This window comes from Dermacentor albipictus, chromosome 3 (genome assembly GCF_038994185.2).
Source record: "Dermacentor albipictus isolate Rhodes 1998 colony chromosome 3, USDA_Dalb.pri_finalv2, whole genome shotgun sequence".
Taxonomy (NCBI): Eukaryota; Metazoa; Arthropoda; class Arachnida; order Ixodida; family Ixodidae; genus Dermacentor; species Dermacentor albipictus.
In genome coordinates, this window is record NC_091823.1 from 141,030,169 (window position 1) to 141,051,876 (window position 21,708).

The window sequence follows — 21,708 nt, forward strand, 5'->3', positions numbered from 1 at the left end:
GCGCGGCAGCTTTCAACGGAAGATCAATATTGCCGCGGAACGTATTCTGTGTGAAGAAGAGCTGGCAGAGCTTTGCCATATACGTGCCGAAAGGCTCGATAGCGTTATATTGATGCGAAAGTTGTTGTTGTTGTTGTTGTTGTTGAACGCAAATAAATCTGCTCCCCGGCATCTCCGACGAGCAAGTGCTAGAACTATCGGCGGGCAGGGCGCCATCATTTATGAATTTCCAAAAAGGATGGTCTCCGGCTATTCAGAAAGCAAAATTCAGTCTTGTTCCGCATATTAATCAACCTGTAATCGTACACGTCACTTTGACGTGGTGCGTTGGCGCGGTTGTTTGACGCCGCGCAATAGATAGTCGAAGTGGGTGCAGCCCGAAAACCTTTTTAACCGATAACAGAGGGTCAATGGCGAAAAAGGCGTCGAATCAAAGAATCATTTTTCTTCTATTCGAGCTTATAATGCCCATTCAGTGTGTACACCTCATATCACATGAGGAGTTTTCGCAGTTTTCGTAATGACGCGTGGCAAGCAGGCAAAGTGGAGTTGGCCCGAACATATCGTAAAGGGCTGATTGAAGAGTTCTAACAGGAACAGTTTGACATAGCTTAACGTTATAGCGCCCCAGATTACCTCACGAAGCCTAGGTGACTATTTGTCACCGCCCTGTTTCAAAGGGGATGCCAATAAATCATCATCATCACCAGCATATCGAATCGAACTAGGAGGCTGATTGGAGGAACGTTCTGACATACGGGGGTTAGTCCTGAAGTTGCAATGACGGGATATGCCATTAATTATGGCGGCTGTACGCCCAAACTCTTATGTGGCAGAAGATCGAGTCTATAGCTTCCAACCTGGTTATGCAGGTCGAGTATACTTTCTAATCTAGTCAGGTACGTACAAAATCCCATCATAAAGAATGTTCGGATCAAAAGAAATATTGTGCAGTGCCTAACTGTGCATTATGCTTATGACCATAGATGACGCGCAACAGAAAAAGGGAAGTTTACAAAAACGCCATGTGACTTATCGTGGCTTGCTACATAAATGTAGAAGCTACGCCGGCCAAAGAACCATTTTACCTTTCGGTGCATAACATGAAAATGCGCAAGTTTAATAAATTCATTAGGCTGGTAGCGATGTTTTAACGCCGAAGTACACTTCCAGTATACTTCAGGCGGGCTGAAGTCAAGCGCAATCAGCGCGAACGAAGAAAGTCTGAACTGAGCGCATATCACGTTGTCAACATCACGAAAAAGGTCGACACCATCAGTTCGTGGGCACTTGTACGCAACTGTATACGGATCAGCGACGACGTAGCGACGGCGAAGACGACAAAGCGGAGTACAAAACGACGAGGGCAACGGCATAATGAGAACCACAGCACGCTGATGATGTTGACGATAGCTACGAGGACATGACGACAGTATAACGACGACCGCTTCGCGGTGACAAGCTGTGGTGTAGTGGGACATGCGTAGCAAACTTGCTTTGCAGCTAGTAAATGCTGTCACCGTAGATGTTTGCATGTACTATCGGCCAAAAAAGTAAACGGACCACGGCTCAAGTGGCCGGAGCGGCTGCGGGGCCACACCGGGGCGTAGCTATCGCGCTCCGCGCGCTGACGGCGAGAGTGCCCCGAGTGACGCCAGACTTCGCCCTCACCCTCACGCGGGGTCTCGTCATGCTTGATAAATTCCTAGTGCACCATTCGGTTGCTCTGCTGCTGACGGTCGCGACGAAGGGGACCGTCCGTCGCCGGTAGTCCAGCACATGGCGCTGTAGTGCAGTAGCGGGCGGCCGCAGCGCATCGAAGCGCGGGACTCGGAAGGAATGAAGACCCGTTCTGGTTGTTGTTTTGCTTATGTTCACCTTGTGTTTCATATTACTGCATGTCGCCGGCGTCCACCGCTGCTCCATATTAAGCTGCATAACACAAGTAGCAGCAACGGTGGTGATAGTGATACGCGCTTTTTCACGCCAGCCCGATAAGTTGCAGGCGCGAAGCTTTACTGAGGGCACGGCTTTTCTCTCAGGGGTACTTTTCCGGCAGTGTCTCCAGCAGTGGGTTTACTATTTACATTAGTGACGCCTGTGAAAACTGCTTTAGTTAGCTACTACAATGCGTAGGCCGTTATGAAACTTTACAAAAGTACGGCCAGGAAAAGATAATTGGGAAGACGAATCGGAGAAACTAGTTAGTCGTGAAAGTTTATTCACGGAAGCATTCCATGGCTTGAAGGGGTCCTCAGTGCGATGAAAAGTTGCCGTCGACCGCGATGACTTGGCTTACTCGCCTTGGCATCGAGTCGTAGAGCGCCGCCACTATAGCTTCGGACGTCTGCGCAGCGCTTCCCGTAGAACTTATTGCGCGGACGTGAATAAGCCCGCGTCACCGTAGCCGCCGTTGCGGCTACTTGCGTTATGCTGCCTAAAATCGAGCAGCGGTGGAGGCCGGCGACATGCACTAATATGCAACACAAGGTGAATATAAGCAAAACAACAATCACAGCGGGTCTTCGTTCCTTCTAAGTGCCGCGCTTTGATGCGCTGCGGCCGCCCGCCACTGCACGACAGCGCCATGTGCTGGACTACCGGCGACGCACGGTCCCCTTCGTTGCGACCGTCAGTAGCAGAGCAACCGAACGGTGCTCTAGAAATTTATCAAGCATGACGAAGCCCCGCGTGAGAGTGAGGGCGAAGTCTGGCGTCACTCGGGGCACTCTCGTCGTCAGCGCGCGGAGCGCGATAGCAGCGCCCCGGTGTGGCCCCGCAGCCGCTCCGGCCACTTGAGCTGTGGTCCGTTTACTTTTTTGGCCGATAGTACATATGCATCCTATTACATAATTAAACGGCGCATCAGTCGCGGGCCACGACGAACGCGGAAACGTAACGATATGGGCGCATACGAATGGCCCGAGCAATATTTTTTAAGAATAAGATAGAGCAGTATACACAGGGCAGACAGCAATAGTAAAGAACACGAGCGTAAACTTCCACTTGAACAAGCATTGGGAAACCCTCGCCTTGTCAGTCACGCATGCGCACATCCAGTCTTCTTGCACAGATTTTTGTTACTGCCAAACACTATATGTCACCATTGCAGTGCTCTCACGCTAGAATTCTTTGCATGAGCAGATTACCACCAGTCCTGATGCCGGACATATTACAAGCAAAGGGAGCCGGCCAATTGCCAAATACACTTACGGACGAAAAGTTTTGTGAATTCAGCTCCTAGGTCCAAATTCACAACACTTTCTTTCGAAAGTGCTTTCTGCCTTTGACTGGCCGCTTTGGCTATTAATAGGTCCAGCACCAGGACTGAGCGAAATTTTATCGTACGAACAATTCCAGCGTAAGAGACATTTGTGAATACGGGCCTAAGTTAATTATTTTGTTTACGCTGAAATGTACCAACTGGAGATAGTGCAGCTCACAGCTTTAGAGGTAGATTTAATACACCGAGCAAAGATTTTGAGAAGTATCTTCCGTCAAGGCCCCAACGCCATACGGCTTAAAAGCGAGTGCGTTTGAAATATTTAAATACAAGTAGTATGATATTTTATTCGTAAAGCTATGCGAGTACAGAGCAAAAACGAATAACGCAAGAAAATACGACCAAGCAGGTGCGACCTCGCGCTACTGTTAGGGAAGTTGTCTGGTTTATCCACTGCAGAATACTTCATGGACTAGGACTAAGGCGTCTCGCACCCTTTGCGTAACCACCCTGTCCTTTTTCCTATTTTTGTCGCAGTGGCAGGGAAAGGAGGCTCAAATAGGAAAAAAAAAAGTTGACGTTGCTTGGGCGACAGGCTGATGCATGACGAGCTCGCCAGTGCTCTTGCCTCGGAGACCACGTAGGCTCAAAGGTACGCACAATTTGCTGGCTCAGCTCTCTGGTAAGTTTGGTTTCGCTTACCTTTTCTTTCCGGTAAAATCCGATTTGCAAGGAGAAAGAAGTTCGCATACTTTTGTCCATTTCAATCGAAAGCGATGAACCCTCTCTATACGGCAGAAGTGAAGCCATCAGCGGTCAGCGTACCTTCTAGCTGCTCTGGCTTCCAAGGGCTGACAGAGCCTAACGCTGCTCAGTGTTGGCGATCTGGCGAGTACCGGCGCATTCAGCAACACGCAGCCACTGAAGCAACGCGCTGTTCTCTCAGTAAAGCTTTGGAGAGTAAACGCACCGCAAGGAACAGTTCCTGCGCGGCACACGGTCCAAGCGCGTTCGCCAAGTTGTACGTGTCCGGCAGCCGTAGAGGATGGATGTCGACGCGAACACGCTTTGTGATCTCTCCTGGCCACGAACCAACCTGCATAACCACGAGCGGCAGAAGGTTATATTGTGTTAGCAAGCATACGGAGACTCGAAGTTTGCTTTATTAAAGGAATTGTGCTTTTGATGACGTAATGAAGGTTTTTAGGCACTATTTGTTTCATCACTGCGTAGTCCCGTAGAAGACAAGACCACCAGCTGGAAGACCTGTAGAGGTGGTGAATAGAATCAGTAGCGCTGTCCTTCGTGTGAGCTATTCGGAAAGAGAGCAGCAGCACTCAGCAGCAGCCACAGTGAGGAAATTCCGCGAGGATACGCAAAGAAAGCTTAGCGTCAAAACAGCGCTTGTATTTAGGCTCCCAAGGTCTTCGGATACGCGGGCTACGCGCAATTCTTTCGCTGGGCCGCAGCAACGTCAGAAGCAGCTTTGAATGGCTAGCGTTATTTGACGCCTCAGCTGCACGTACTGTTGGTGCAGACGGCGTGTGTACGCATATATAATCAACGCTGCCTATGTATCACAAGAACCATGTACTTTGCTTTATGACGTCACAGGCGTATCCCCATCAGATTCTATGACAGCCGGACCAGACAGCCTGACTTTACGGAGCGGACTGCACAAGCCTTGCGCTATCTACGTGGCGATAACAATAAAAGGACGTGTACTAGGCCCCGTTATGGTCTCATATACGGGGTGTGCTAGGTGGGCGAAATACGGGCTATAATCACCGCAGCAAAGCCAGAAACGGCTCTTAATGACTGCTCTGTTATTAGACGTCTCGGCACTCGTAATGCGACTGAAGACGGCGTGCGCGCGCCTCTAATTAAGGAAAACATACTATGTCCCTTGTGAAGCTGCAGCGAAGTAAACTTAACATAACCGGTCAATTTGCAACGTATACCGGACCTTTGTTTCACACGCACTCCTCAAAGCATGCCTCGATCTTAAGTGAACTGAGTTAGGCCTAAATGCTACATGCATGCAAATGGCTTCGATTGAAATCTGACTTCGGGTAGCTACCTAGCGCATAATGTCGATTATGATGCGGCTGTGGTGCATAACGCGGATCCTTTCTTTTCTTCGCGCGGTGGGGTTGGGACAGTTTTTCTGGAAATTTATCGATGTTTCTTTCAACAGGGATGATTGGTGGGAATTCGGGAGAGTTTCTTTGAGAAATAGGGAGAGTTGGAAGGTATGCTGTTGTGCTGTTGCCTGCGAGCTCCGTCGTGCCAACAAGCTACCTTCTCGTGTGGTTAAAGCATGTGCGAGACGCTCGAGTGAAACGCCAAGCCTTGCTGTCACTTTCAAAGCTTATCTTTCGGGTGGCGCCGTTTTGTCTCTAACACTGATGCACTAAGGCTCCTGACCTATCAAATACTTACTAAAGCATTTAGTTTTCCTTGGGAAGTAACCGCAATTTCTTGTGAGTCTCTAAGCTATTTTCGCGGACAGATCCCGTAGGTAGTGAAATCTAACACAGGGGTAAAAACCGCAGCGTGGTCCCGCACCACCCACGGTAGTTTGTACCACCACAAAACTGCGCGTTAGTACCGATGGTACCAGTGTTACGATACTGTGGTAACGGGAACGTTTTCATAGTCTTCCCTCGTGACAGGAGAGAAGAATATGTTTTGTGACGCTGTCACTGGGACGCTACACCTCTAGTTGAAGACGCAGACGCTGTGGTTTGAAACGCTGGGCTTATGGTCGCAGAAGCACCGCTGCGATAAGAGACGGTCAGAGACACAGCAGTAGTTTTCGAACTGGTCCTTAAGACACTAGTACTCGAAGTACCGCTTGGCTTCCGCGTGTGAGTAGGCACGGTGGTAATTAAAGACAATGCTACCCATGACAAATTGTGCAACAGAGTGCCACAAATAACTACCTCCTAAAGCATGCTAAACGCGGTCTCGGATAGCAATCGGGCTTGGATCTTGACAATTTTTTTTTGTTTAGGGAACGCTTACATTGTCAACTCGTATTTCGATTAATGGAGGCTACTGCTCGAGCGCATGCGCTATCTAAAGTACTTTCACAGTTATATCTTCGGATTAGCCAGCGATCCGCAGCCAACCCCTAGCTTTGCCTTACTCTTCCATCGTCATTCCGCACTCCAAGGAAACATCGATGACTTCATTCCCCGTTAGTTTCGTGAATTTTACTTAGCGTGTGTGCTTCGTAGTTGTCTAGCTGAAGCCAAATTAATGAGCTTAAATTCGGACGTCATTTCAATTTACTTCTTGATAGAGCACCGCACACTTCAATAATGTTTTATTACGATAGCATTTACCTGACACTCAAGGCGTATTTTCGACGTCAGAGTCGCCGTCGCCGCCACGCCGTATGCTGTATGCGTGTGTGCAAGCTTGCGAAAGGAGCCGACAAACGCGGCTGAATCTCGCGCTTGCAAGGGAAGAAAGCGAGAAAAAAGCGCGCCGTCTTCCGCCGCACGCTAGGTTTCGGAGGGATGGGAGGGAATGGGGACGGCGTTGTACTGCGTCTTCCACGGCCACGGGTGCCATATCATGAAAGTGATCTGCGTTGCGGGCCGAGTCTAAGCGCTTCGACAGCTCATACTTTTGCACGTGCTGCGTTCTCGCTGCTCCGTTTGCAGTGAAGCGATAGACGGCGATAGACGATAGACAGACAGCCTCTATAGTAGGCCGGGATCTTGCGTGCGCTCGTTCTGTGCTCATCCAAAAACAGTACCGCCACCTAGCGGCCACGGCCACTGAGACAGAGATCAAAGAGCAGCTAAAAAAGGGCTTTGTCGTTGAGTTTCTACGTAACAAAAGTGTTTTTTTTGTTTTCTCGCATATTCGAACTACAATTCGAAGCTGTCGTGCCTGCAGCTTGTGACTAGTCGTACTTTACGAATTGTCTGACGCAATTTACTTTGAAAAATTCAGTTGACTCAGTAAGGCACTTGGGTTCGGCGGATGACCTACACCCTTAAAACAGTGGCGCCCTTGGGGTATAAATTGTCCCACAACAATAATCGTCATCTGTCTTGCTTGCGTTTCCTTTGTTGAAAACTCAGCGCTCGCTACTTTCCTGTCGAGAGTGCTGCCACTCTGATAACGCGCAAGCCGTTCTTGACTTAGAAGTACCGGGTTCACAGTATAAGAGAAAGGAAATACGGGAAGACAGATAATGATTATCGTTGTGGGAGAAGATAAGCCCCACAGGGTGTAAATTTTTTTAGGAGTGTAAAAGAATGAGGATATATGATGTACTTCCGCACACGTGCGTGCGCATGTGACGTACGTCGCTTCTGGTGGTAGTGTTCGTCTAACGTCGGCTACAGCTTCCCTGTATACCCACTTTAACAGGGTGGAATTGTGGCGGGTTTTTCTTAATGTCACCTTTTTTAGATGTTCTTATAGCGTAAGCATTCGCGGGATATTTCCCTTGGAAACGTGTCCATTTGTCCAACTGTTTTTAGAGTGCACTTTAAAAACAGTTGCACCCTTTTGGGTGCAACTGTTTGCCACACAACGATAATCGTCATCTGCCTTGCTTGCGTTTCGTCTCTTGAAAACGCCGCGTCGGCCGTTCGTTACTGGGAAGTAGCGGGCTCGCAGCGTTAAAGAAAGGAAATGCGGGCAAGACAGATGACGATTATCGTTGTTCGCAAATATACACCCCAAAGGGTGCGACTGTTTTTAGAGTGTATATGAGACACATTAAAAGTTTTCGTTAGAGTTAGTATAGAAAGAAAGTCGCAGTTTCGTCCTAAAGGAGAAGCATCGATTATGCTAGCAAATTAGTAGACAGCCATAATAAGTAAGGATAACAGGTTAAACGGCCGTATAAACTTCCAAACACTCGCTTACTAAATTAGCAAGCATGACGTCAGCGCGCGCCAGCAAACGTACACACATTACGCTCGATAACCGCGGACACCCGCTGTCAAAAACGTTAGCCTGGAGAAACGGGGCAATAGAAGCGAGCGAAGTGAATTTCATGCTGTCTATCGCTATAACGCAAACTGAGCGGCGCGTGCAAGCTACGAGCCGGCAGCCTGCCTAGACTCTGCCCCCAAACCAGATCGCTTTCAAGATAAAGCCCGCGCGACCACGCGCTGCTGCGCCATACGCACTTGCTGCCGAAGTACAGCGTCCCGCTACCTCCCTTTGCCACGGTTCCTTGCGCGCGACAGAAGACGGCGCGCTTCTCCCCCGCTTTCTTCCCTTGCGTGCGCGAGATTGAGCCGTGATCGTCAGCTCACCCTCACGCACGCTGTCACTCGCGCATAAGAGCAAACGGCGCGCGGCTACGGTGTTATCGACCTTGGATTTTGTACGAAACATCACGGCGACGGCGGCGACGACCGCAAAAGTGCCCCTGCATTGTTCCATATAATTGCTATCACCATAAAAGTAACGTGCTACACTTGCCGCGGCAGGTATACCATACAGTCGGCCAAACCATACAGTCCGTGCAGAAAGAAAGGAGGCTACTACAGTTGCTGCAACAAACATAGCATACAGTCAGTCATACATACAGTCCATGCATAAAGAAAGCAGGCTACTACAGTTGCGGCGACAAGTATTCCATACTGCCGGCCATATCATACAGCCGGTGCAAAAGCAAAGCAGGCCACTACGATTGCCGCGACACGTCCACCACACAGTCAGCCGTATCATAGTAGCAGCCGCAACTGTAGTGACCTAGATGCAGCCGCTACAGTTGCAGCGATAAATATATCACACAGTCGGCCTTACCATGCAGTCGGTACAGAAAGAAAGCTGGTCACTGCAGCTGCCGCAACAAGTAACATTGTACAGTTAGTGTAGAAAGAAAGTGGGTCACTACAGTTCCTGCAATAATACTTCTATGCATTCGGCCATAGCATACAATCCCTGTAGAAAAGAAGCAGACCATAACAGTTGCCCCAACAAGTAATTAGTTAAGCCTAATCAAGCAATTTATTAAGCCTAATAAGGAATAATTAAATATGCTGAAGTTTAATGAAACCTGATTTCAATTGAATAAGAATAATTTATTAAAATCTAACCAGCAATAATTAAGGTTGCTTAAGATGATATATATCGAATTTATAATAATTACCCTAATTATTTATTAATTAAGTATAGTTAACAACCAGAAAGAGAAACCGACCAAATGCCGCAGTCATGTGACCAGATGTGTTCGGATACGCCAGAGACGTACAGGCGCCGACAAAAGTGGTATACCCCACGCAGCGGGAGCCGGAGCAACGGCACACTGCATCGCGACGCCATCTACATTGACGCGAGTCGAGCGACATGCCTCCAGATAATAAAGACCCATTGGCTGTCTCGATCCCAGATGCGGCCTGTAGATGGCGTTGCCATGCCGTTTGCCGTTGCTCCGGCTCCCACTGCGTGGAGTATACCACTTTTGTCGGCGCCTGTGCGTGAGCAAGATGAGCCACTGTCACGTAGTAGTGACGGTGAATAACACAGCAACAAAACTGAAAGACGAAACTAACTCTTCAGTGGGCGAACCTGTGCCCACAGAAGCAAGTTACACTCAAAGCACAGCGATAGCGGCGAACACGGTCGGCGATCATCGAAATCTGCGCGGCAAGCGCGTCGGCTTTTATGCATGAGTCATCGAACGTTCCAGAGTAATCACTGGTGCCTGCGCGTCTCTCAGAAAGTACTACACAATTCGCGTCGTTCATGCAATCAGATTACGCTAACTTTGGTGACCATAGACAACAAATGGAACCACCTATAACATTCCAGAAACTTCCAATATATGCAGGCGCGTTCCACGCTTAGCGATACACTTTCACATTTGTGAAAAGCGGCGACCACCCGCCGTGGTTGCTCAGTGGCTATGGTGTTAGGCTGCTGAGCACGAGGTCACAGGATCGAATCCCGGCCACGGCGGCCGCATTTCGATGGGGGCGAAATGCGAAAACACCCGTGTACTTAGATTTAGGTGCACGTTAAAGAACCCCAGGTGGTCAAAATTTCCGGAGTCCCCCACTACGGCGTGCCTCATAATCAGAAAGTGGTTTTGGCACGTAAAACCCCATATATTCAAAAGCGGTGACCCGATAAAGATGAACAAGTACACGTGTCAGTGCTTCCACGGGGTATCACCAGTATGTTTTTGTTTCTCTTGTTTTTGTTGCTTTGTTTATTAGTAGGCAAGAAGCAAGGGCTTGCGTTAATCGCAAGAGTGCAAAACTTGGTGACTAAAAGTGCTGTACGAGAGGAGATTAATAGAAAAATGAAGTTACGTCTTCTTGCAATGCCTATAGAAATCAAAGAGTTCAGAAATTATATTGTGCTGATCTGCCATCGCTATGATCATAGTTTTTTTCACCATCAAATCGTAACAGATCAGTTAACCTCGCTGATAAGAATAAAAGAACATTTGCGAAACCCGATGCTAAGTCTTTCATAGGCTTATCGACTGTAGCGTTCAGCTAAAATGTTAGTACTTTCAGCGAAACGCCGATGAATATGGAAGCAAGGCACTCACCTCTTTAAGCATATCTTTCTGGCCGATGTCATCAGTGATGATGATTATGCGCAGCGGAGACTTGGAGTAGGCGATCGCTGATTTCACAGCGATGAGGCCGTCGTCGTATTGGTTTTTGCAAATTACAAACACAATGGTTACGCTTTCACTGGAACGTAGGTACAAGCGAAAAAAAAAAGAGAAAGCGAAGCATTAGAGATGCCTCAAAAGATCTGAACTGTAGATGAGAACATTGCAGAATTATTGCGGTTCGCGAAAACGTTTCAAACCAGACAGTGTAAGGAAAAGAACGACGATTAATTATTAAACTGCATAAGGAACTTCATTAAGGCCGCCTATAGAGGAAAGTTAGGATGGAGCAGTAGTAACACTTCTAACACACACACACACACACACACACACACACACACACACACACACACACACACACACACACACACACACACACACACACACACACACACACACACACACACACACACACACGTGTGTGCGTGTGTGTGTTATACGACTTATAAATGGTCCACAACAGAGATTCAAGCTGGGTTTAATGAGAGACTGGATACCTCAATCTCGATGGTGGCCTGACGTGCTGTTTCGTACAAACAGTCGGACAAGACACGCACTGTCGACAGTTTACCACGCCACGCGCCTCGAACATTTCTCCGAGCGTTAGCTGTTGAAACTGCCTGAAGGTATCGCCATTTACCTTTGCTTCTGGTCGAACTATGGCGCTTTGACACGAGGCATATCAAAATCGATCTCTGGGTGTCTTCGTATACGTCAGGTGGGGCATTCTCAATCACAACTGCCACGACAATAAACATTACGCATCTGACAGTGGGTTTAGAGCTACAGTCCCCCAGCTTGGCAGCCCGATGCTCATTATGCTAACAACAACGAAATAACAGCATATCGCAGAGTAACATGCAAGACCGATAACCTCCGTCATTCTTCCGAGGCAGCTAGCGTTTTGAGAGGCCATGCGACATTGCACCACCTCCGTGATCGGCCCAGTTAGGCCCAAATGCAACACACAGTTGGCGTTGCGACACGGTCCCTATTTCGACGTCTCTGTGGCACGTTGTTCGTGCGAGTGCTTCCTCGTTCTTTCTACGCTGGTACTTTGTACTGCAGGAGGGCTTTCCCGCAAGCCCAGCCTCTCAGCCACGCCCACAATACTAGCTGCAGGTATATGCTTGAGTGGCGTCGGTAGTTATATCCTGGTTCTCTCTCGTACACGGCACAGGACGCTTATGTTCAGCGTCAAGCGTGCGCGTGTTCTCTTTTCCTCAGTCTGACTGCGCTGGCTTGCCGTGCGTTTTACTGGAGACGGCGTACTACGCAAGGATTTGGGTAGGTTAAGTCACGATCTTGCTTTATGAGAACCGGTGCTTAGAGTGTATGAGTCAGCCTACTTGTCAGGGCACCAAAGTGGTTTCCAACAGCGCAAATTAATTAGGCAAAAACCAAAACGCCATGGCAGTTCATCGCATGCGTTGCGTGGAAAATGCTTCGCATCAATACGGATTCCCAGAATGCGTGTAATATGCATAATTTTTCCGTGTTACATTTTTTTCAATGATTTGTTCAGTGACGGGACGATGCTTGCTTAAGGAAGTGGGAAAATTCCATGATTTTTGTTTTTCAGTACGTGTTATCAATTTGTGCCTTTCCAACATCATCTCTGTTCTTTTTTTTCGTGCGATGACTGTTCACAATACCCGAAATTTTGTTGCGTATTCAATCTTGTGGACACATCTGGAAAATCCTATGCACCCTAGTATAGCTGTATGTGTGGTTTGCGGCTAGTCTTCTAGTCGGTCCAATGAACACTGACTGATCTGGAATTTTACTGACACCGCTTTCATAAGGCGCCTCAAGTGAGGTGGCGCCAATCAATTCGATTATTCCGTTTATTATGGTTACCGCATCCCTGTCATTTCCTATAGTTCTGGAAGCACAAGTTTGCCCAAGAAGCCGTTTACTTCTAAAATTATCACGCGCCTCGTCTTCCTGTTGCTGTCAGTATTGCCATCACTTTTTAAGCGTATCGCTAAACCGAGACGAAATAGTCGCTAAAATTTCGCAAAACTTCGATACAAGCTCCCTAGAATTGTCGTTAGAATTTCTGAGTAATCTTAAATAACGTATGCATTTTGAAACACTACTATATGCGCTATGCATAGCGTAAATAATTTACCGATAGGTTTCACCTTGGCCTTCATCAATTAACAGTGAATTCACCCAGAAAGGCGTAGCCAACTTTTACTTAACAATTATGCTTATTACATAACATCTAATATTCGACGTTTAATCTCAGATTGTTAGGTCCCAAATGCAGCATAATTAAAAAGAATACAGGCAATTTGGCTTTCCTAGAACGCAAAGGCACTCGGTCAACATTATGCTTGAAAATTTTTCTAGTTCTCGGCGCTCCTGAAAGGATAGAAAAACAGCGATGACAATCACGTCTTTCATGCAGGTCATATACTTCACTTCGTGTCTTTGCTCTAACTGAAGGCTCTTTATAGTACTGGGATCTTATAACGTAAAACAATTCCAAGCAATCTGTTTTTATTTCAATCTCCTGACGTCAAATACACGTAATAACAAACGCAAGTACAGAGTGGTAACCCTCCGTGTCGTTTGAAAAGCCCAATCAAATGCGCTTCTCGTTTATAGGAAGTCACATTTATTTGCTTTCAAAGCAACTAGCGGTGCCTACATTGAACGGTTTTGCGTTTTGCTTGGCTGACAAGAGGAAAGGAGCACGCTCAAGCGGAGAGGGGTTCGATGACACCAATCCAGCGCAGTAAAAGTAGATCGCCGGATGAGGCGGGTGGTGCCGGCGTCTGCGATTGGTCCGCTTCCCCCTACTTAGCTCACGGTAGCTGGTCAAAAATCGTGGCGGCGTCCAACGGAACGTTAAATGTGCCGCCAGAACGGATCTTCAACAAAGAAGAGTTGGCAAAGTGATGTGGCATATGTCCTGAAACTGCTCGATAATGTTATAGTGCCACGTAAAAACGTTTATTATACGCAAATAAATCCATGCTCTGCGGCCGCTCCGAGTAGCTAGTGCCAGAGGAAACGGCGGATAGCCATCTCTATTCCTTTCGGGCAGTCCCCGGTTATTCAGAAAAAAAAAATCAACTTTGTTCGGCATATTAATGCATCTTTAGCTCGTATACGTCGCTTTGACACTATTAGTTTTCGTGTTTTTGTGACGTCTCGTGACAGACAGGCGAAGCAGGCGCAGCCCGAGAACGTTTGATCAATGCCACAGTACTATGGTGAAAAAGGTGTCGCATGAGGAATAATCATCTTTCTTTCGTTGGGCCTAATCATGCATAATCAGTGTGCACACATATCAGATGTGGCGTTTTCGCAGTTTTCGTGACGTCGCGTGAGAGAAAGGCGAAGTGACGGGGGTCCGAAAATTTTATGACCAATCACGAAGGGCTGATTGCAGAATTGGAATAGCGAAGTTTGGAATAGCTTTATACTCTTGCACCCCTAATCTGTCCAAATCCCATGAGATGAGTAAGGAGTGTGTTTGGCTAGCGTGAACAAGTTCAGCCGCTCCTATGTACACGGCTATCTATAGTCGATCTATTTTAATATTGAGCTGCTGCCTTCTAAATCTCACAATAAATTTGAAAATATCCACCATTAAGACCCATTCAAATTACTTTAGTAAAGAATGAAGCAAAAAACAGATTTCGTGAGCACACTGAGAATCCCGCGAAGGCAACCATAGCTTCGTCATGATCACAGAGCCTATGCGTCATACCGACAATTTCGGCCGCTTAGATATAGATTCTCACTAATAAAGTGCGTCGTAGAAAGCTATTTTCGACACAACTTTCCTAACTGCAATGTCGCTAAAATGTTCCCAATTTGTCTATCACGTCGCTAAAGAATGTCGCCAGTTACTAAATTAAAACAATTTTGCTAAACTAATAAGTAGGTCACCAAATCTAAGGACAAGATTGCTAAAATGGCAACACAGGTTGCAGTGCACAGTGACAATGTCAAACCTGCAGCTTAATGTTTAAAACGAGTTAACACGCTGTTGGAAAACGGAAAAGTCGCCCGAACGAAAGTTTGCCTGCGGTACATTCTGATCGCGTAGCTGTGGCCAAGCAATGAGTGCCAGCATAATCTGTCGGCAAAGAAGAGGTAAACATGGCACATGACGGTGTCCGTAGTCCCAACGAAGCTAACCAAATCTAATCTAACAGGCTTTTGGCGAAATTAACGCGAGAAGCACACCTCAGGTTGATTATACTAGCGCTGGCCAGATTACCGCACTTAGCTATTGAAGAGCGTTCAAGGTAGGGTACCAGATTCGTGTAGCTTTCCATGAGCTCGTGCCCTATTACTGAAGCACTAAAATCTAGCCCCAAGCAGGCGCGTCTTCGTTCCGGCAGCACAACACTCTATTGCTGTAGGTCTAAATGGCCGGTGCTGTAATACAGCAACTTTTCCTTCGGCCGATTTTGCCGGCCGTAAACCACAACGTCCATTCCCTTTCTTATAGGCAAGTTGTGAATGCGCTCACCTGCGGTTGCGGCGTTCGCGTGCGTCTTCCACCACCATTATGAAGAAGAAGAGCACGAAGAATCCCGCGTAACAAAAGGCCATGCATCTCTCAATCCGAGGCTGCGCTATTCTCCGCATTTTCCGTCCTGCTGAAGAACAACGGAAGCTTACTCTCCTTAACTGTAATTGTGTGGCAAACGAAATACAGCAGTAATGCAATAACGCAAGAACGTGGGGAAAGTCTCTCACACAACCTGACCGATATGTTTCTGTAGGCGGACCAATCTGTACGAAAGCGAAATTCGGTCAGTCCGCACATCTAAACGTCGGCAGGAAGTTCTGTGACCTCTCGCCTTGCCAGCAAACCTTTTCGTCGACTTTGTGCTTCCATCTGTCACTGTCTACGTTTGATAGGTGTAATAGGTTATTGTAATCCCTTTTCTGGAGGTGGCATTTGATCACTCCCTGAGGGTTGGCCAGAAATGTAGTAGTAGCATAAATTTTACAAATTAAAATAAATTTAAACGAAGCGTACATGAAGCAAATGTTAAGTTGAGGCAGAGTTGCGGAAGAGAAAATGAAAAGGCGCTTGCGGGATCGCAAACACAAAAAATAAAAGAAATCATATATACCATATATTTAGAAAGCAAGCTTCTTGAAACATTAAACAACGTTCAAAACACGTTCGGAAGGGCTGAGCAACCATTCCACTGGCATCGCACAATGTCGAGGCGCCCAAACGTACACCCCAGGAAGAAAGGTTACATTAGGCAGATGACGACAGAACTGCCCTTCAAAGGTCTCTATGACGAAACAGCGCAAACGACGGGGCAGGTGAAAAAACGGCAGGACAATGCATACTATCCTGTCAGATGACGGGACAGGCGAAAGACGGACAGGACAATGCGCTGTCCTGTCCGGGACAGGACAGCGCATTGGCTTGTGTTTTTCGCACGTACCGCCACCTGCGCTGTTTCGCCATAATTAATGTATGTAAACCAACAAGGCAAGCCAAGAACTCTCGTGCAATTCAATGGTCTTGTGGTGCTTCCGTTAAATTGCATATCACTGGCAAAAGGTACAGAACGATCAGTCGTTTTCTTCTCGCTACAACAACATAGCGTGCAAGGAGCTGGACCATCACTGTGCAAGTAAAAACTCACCGCGGCCTGCTGTCACTTACAGCAGCTTACGGCACAGCTACTCCTTCATCATCATTAAATATTCTTGCCTCTCTCTTGCTACACAGTTTACTGCTCGACGGACGTATTACCTGCTGAAAATCTGGATAGTTTTGATAGGGACAGGAGCGGAAATTCACTCATCGTCATGCGCTTATCCCAAGCCCATGACGCCGTGATAAACGCTGACAAACGAAAACGGGACACCTGGGGGGCGGGTACTCTGTAAGAGTCCACCACTCCCGCATACGTCTCCCACGTCCACAGAGGCTGTCACCTGGCGCCGCCTGCAAGCCAAGAACCACATGTCTCCCAGATGGAGATAACTCACGCAAACGGGAAATCCGGAGGACCAATTCTGAAGATCCTGCGATAATGTAGGAAGTCTAAGACATATCCTAAGAGAGTGCACCTACTCCCCGGGATATAATTTATTCAAGGACGAAGAAGCGTGGAAGACCGTGCTTTATAGCGAAGACCCAGCAGCACAGGCCAGCATTGCCCGTCTGGCAGCCGAAGCGGCAAACAGCTTCGTCTACTAACCCCTGCCCCTTAGCGTGACATCGGGCTCCCTGGACGCCTACGAGTGGTACCGCAGCTCCGGTGTCACACCTTGCGGACAATAAAAGTCACGAACAGCTAGTGGACTGCCCTTTTCGGCCGCTGCTGACTGGATGCAGCTGCACGAGCGAGGAGGAGATGAGCGGCCCTAGCCAAACAGGAACGGCCGAAATGGACAGTCCACTAGGTGGATTCTTACAGAATACCTCCCATGGATCCCTGAGTGGCACTTTAGCCAATTAATCTACAGCGTCCTTAAGGAATCACTCTTTAAGGCCAAGCCCTTTTCTTTGCGAGGCGCTCATCGCAAAAACTGTTGATGGATTCAAGATCTTACCCGCGTATTTCTTCGTTCCATTTGTATCCATGTACACAAGTTGCACACGTCCAGCTGTTAACCTAGCTTTCGTCACCTGGCTCATACCCACTAAGGGGTACAGCCCCTTAGTGGGTATGAGCCACTGAGTAGAGGGTAATTAGTGATTGCAAAATTCTAGCAGCGACGAAAAATAACAGGGGTATGGGAAATTGGAATTTGCATGCTACAGATAAATGAAAACGTGCAATAAAAGGAAACCGAATTGGGGCTAATGAAATCATAGTTTTGTAAAAGCAACACGAGAAGGTACCAGCGCGATCGATTCCAGTGCATAAGCAAACCCCGGACAGTGCAATAAGATTCTTGGGGCTCCACGCTAGAGCCGGTGTCTCGAAACTTTTGCAGAACATTAGGCCCTTATAGTTTAGCTGGAGTTATGTTTTTTTCGATGCAAAAACAGGAAAGACTACAATAAAACTTCGGTTGGCGCTAGTTTGTACATCGTATTTAGACGGCGAAAAAAAATTCAGCGCAAACACTCACGGCAACCCACAAAGAAGAGACGAGACAAGTACCGCCAGTGCTTGTCTCGTTTCTTCTCTGTGGGTGGTCTTGGGTGCTTGTGCTGTCCCCTTCCAAATAGGAAAGACTGCATCACGCAGTACACTCCAGCTAGTGAATCGGCAGCCCCATTCTACGAGAGCGAATAAGAAAGTTCTTGCCCCCCATTTTTTAAACGAAATTATGGCTGCAAATGAGCAGTCAACATATCCATTCCCAGCGATGGACTTTTCTTGAACCGGCCCGACCTTACTTGGCGGTAGCTCCACGGTATGGCGCTGCTGTCAGGTGTCAGGTGTTGTAGATGGCAGTTGAGTTTCATACGTCCACAGCTTGCGACCAACGAATTGTGATTCGTTTTCTATGGAGCAAAGGATGATCGCCCATGGGAATTCACGGACAAATGCAGCCCACGTGTGGAAAAAAAAAAGGTATCTCGCTTTGAGAAGTGTGAGGTGGTGGTGTGAGTTCGCAGAAGGCCGTGAAGACTGGCATGACAATGAGCGTTCGGGGAGGCCGCGTGCGTCGCTGACTGACCACAGGGGCACCCCAAATTTAGTGCTGCGATGGCACAGATACCTGAACCTGTGTCGGGAATATGTGGGTAAATAGTGTAAGCTTAGTAAAATAGAACGTATGTTTGCAATTGCCTCAATGCAGCTTACTTTCGCTGAGAAAAATATGGGCAAGGACTTCCTGAGTCGCCCTCGTAAAACAAAAGTTGGTGGCCAGGCTCCCAAAATTTACGAAAATTCTCCCTAGTGAGAAGGAACGGGCGAATGAACGGGCGAATCAGCAACTCACTCAACAGGCAGCACAAAATAATCGCCCCTCATCAGAGCCACATATCCAAGTAAGAAAAAAGTCGCCGTTTCAACCGAAAGGCGAAACACAGATTGCAATAGCAAAATAGTGGACAGCTATGCAAAGTAAAGATATTAAATTTATCGGCCGGATAAGCCTGTAAACATAGACATATACTAAATTAACAAGCATGGTGCCCCCCACGCACAAGTAAACATCAACGCATATCACTGGACGACCTCGAAAAACACTGACTGTCGAAACGCTACAGCGGGGAAACGTGGCAGGAGCAGCGAGCGAATCGACCTTCGTGCGGCCACTCGCATCAACGCGGTCTACGCCGCGGAAGCACAGCGCATCGCGTACTCTGTACCCGTCGCAGAAGGCTTTCAAGATGAGTAAAACTTGAAGCAGCGTGAAGTACACGAGAACAATCAAAAACACGCACAACAGGAGGAGCATTGTACTGCCAACTGGAAAATTTATTGAAAGATCAACCAGCTTTTGTAACATGTCAAAAAATATCAACAATAACCAAAAAGTTGAAAGGCATGCGTACTGCCCACAAGTAGAGGTGCTTACCTAGAAAATTTATCTCAAGTTTTGTTACGGCTGAATGACGCTGTGTTGGAGCATTTACCTAGTGCTTTGGTAATGGGGTAAGCTTCTACAATTTCTCTTCCTTTCTTTTTTGCTCCTCGGGTGCTTCAGAAAATTGGCGTCATTGAACATTCCGGTACATGAGCATTTGTTGCAATGCGCTGCTAAATGGCTGCCGTACCAGTTTCTACATTGTTTTTATGCTGCCTAGCTCTATAATTAAAGCATTGCCCGGTCTTTAGGATGTACGCTTGTCCGCAATCTAAAGGGTATCTCGTAAACAACGTGAGAGGTGCACTTAGTGCATTGTTTCTTGTGATTCGTGATGCATTCCTGGCGTTTCCAATTTTTCGTAGCAATGCATAATTTCGAAGTTTACACGGAGCAGGAAACACTAAGTAGATTTGGTGCCTACAGGCACCACATGAACAGTTGGCGACATTTTAGCGACTTCTAAACTACGAAAGTTGCTTCAAAAATAGCCTCTAGAACGTAGTTCATTATTCAAAAGTTGTATGTCATAAACGAAGCTCGCTGTATGTCGCCTAGGCTTCATCACCATGTTGAAATGACGGTTTCCTTCACATTGATTGTCTTCACGTTCTAATGATGTTTCACAGCACAGTTGTGTATTCACATTTTGCTCATAAAAATTATGTCTTTTCTATCCGTTAGAAAGCTGATTTGAATGAACTGAAACGCGCCGGGTTCTTCGGCATCACTAAATGTAGGCCATTGCGGAACATTCACAAGCGTAGAATTAAATTAATGGGAACCAATGGGAATAAATTTTTTGCACAGATTCAGAAAACAGCAGGTGAATAAGACAGGTCGGCGTTATAGAAAGGCGTAAGTATGCGAGCTTCGCGCAAATCTGAAGTATCGAAAATCGGCGTTCAGCCCAATAATTAGTTCACGGTGACTTTCAGGGGATCAAAGCGGAAGCGTGATACTTCACCTCTATAAAGCTCGGGTAATTGTCATCGCCGTGTCAACAATGTGCGGCGCAGAATTTAACTCTCCTGTCACGAACGTCTGGTACGTATCAGAAAAATTTAGGGGTAATGTAGATTAAGTGCGTTTTGTGTTAGGAAAATTAGGGTATGTGTGTTCTTTTGAACCGTGCTGTGTTTGCCATCCCATAATACAAGTAAATGCAGAATTTAGGTGGTTGTCATCCGTCATGCAAAGGTAATAGCAAACCAACACGGGTTTAGAAAAGGTTATCCTACATCTACTAAGCTAATTGGAACCGTTCATGATTTCGCAAAAGATAATGATGTTAAGCAAACTTACAGGAGCTTTATAGATTTCCACAAATCTTTCGACCATGTTTCCCACAACGAGTTACTTTGTGAATTAAATGAAGTCCTTAAAAGTACACAATTAATAAACTGGTTGTCGGCCTATCTAAGACGCCGTTATCAATATGTTGTTTACAAAAATCACTCTTCAGAATGACTTTCACGATACTGGCGTGGCATAAGCATCATTGCTTGGGCCATTTTTCTTTCTTATTTTCATTATAGAAATATTATTCGATATTTCAGTTAATATTTAATTGTACTCTGAGGATTCTGTTATTTACGCGGAGATCAGAAATGCTTCTGGCGAACACAAGCTGAAACGAGAATTGTAGAAAATTTTAAATGGTGTCAATTCTGGCGATGTGGAAATCAATTTCGAAAATACCATTATGACTATAACTCTGAAACGAAAAGATTTAAATTCAGCTATTGTGCAAATATTCGGCTTCTTGCTGAAACAATTCACTTGAAATACTTAGCACATAGGATCAATGTCCTTCTTGGTCAAAGCAAGTTGACCACGTTACAGCTAATCCAGACCGCAAGCGTTCTTAAAACTTTTCTTTTAAAGCTGTTCTTAAGAGCTTCAAATCTATCAAGCGCTGCTTTTCGGTTGTTCGCTTTTAAAACTGTTGTTTTACCCCCGGGACACTTTTACCAGCTAATTTGTGGGCACTACAACACTGATACATCAAAAACATTCTTTTTGTCATCTGGATACGCCACTAGACAAATGCATAACCACAAACGCACATCGGTTAATTGCTTCGAGTACTCCTTCTTTCCGAGAATTAACGAGTAGAAGAGTCTAACTAATGACGAAGTTCTTCAATCTGGTGTTGACTCTTTTGTTTCAAAATTGGTGTCATGAAACCGTGTCATTTTTTTGCGTTTGTATACTATGATTTGCGTCTGTATTTCATACCTGCCAACTTTTACAACTTTATCGTAATATTCCCGATTTCTAGAGATCGCTTACAATTCTCATATTGACGGCAACAGTTTTACAATCCATCATTTGCGCCTTATTTAGGGCAGGACTGACCTGAACAGAATGCAAT

At 46.6% G+C, this 21,708-nt stretch overlaps 1 protein-coding gene across 3 annotated transcripts in view; it reads right to left on the reverse strand.

Annotated features, from left to right (window-relative positions):
- The window catches only part of LOC135905342 (glucoside xylosyltransferase 2-like), a 30,624-nt gene extending 13,139 nt beyond the window's left edge, over nucleotides 1–17,485 (reverse strand). Inside the window, exons 1-4 of one of the 3 annotated variants that reach the window (XM_065436374.1) lie at nucleotides 17,394–17,485; nucleotides 15,334–15,460; nucleotides 10,767–10,914; nucleotides 4,194–4,319 (exon numbers count right to left, since the gene is read on the reverse strand). In XM_065436374.1, coding sequence (XP_065292446.1) covers nucleotides 4,194–4,319; nucleotides 10,767–10,914; nucleotides 15,334–15,460; nucleotides 17,394–17,478 — 486 coding nt within the window. In that variant the 5' untranslated portion in view covers nucleotides 17,479–17,485. Of the gene's footprint in view, nucleotides 1–4,193; nucleotides 4,320–10,766; nucleotides 10,915–15,333; nucleotides 15,464–17,393 lie in introns of all 3 variants that reach the window. The other 2 variants (XM_065436375.1, XM_065436376.1) reach the window with 2 other exon arrangements.
- Nucleotides 17,486–21,708: the final 4,223 nt, after the last annotated feature.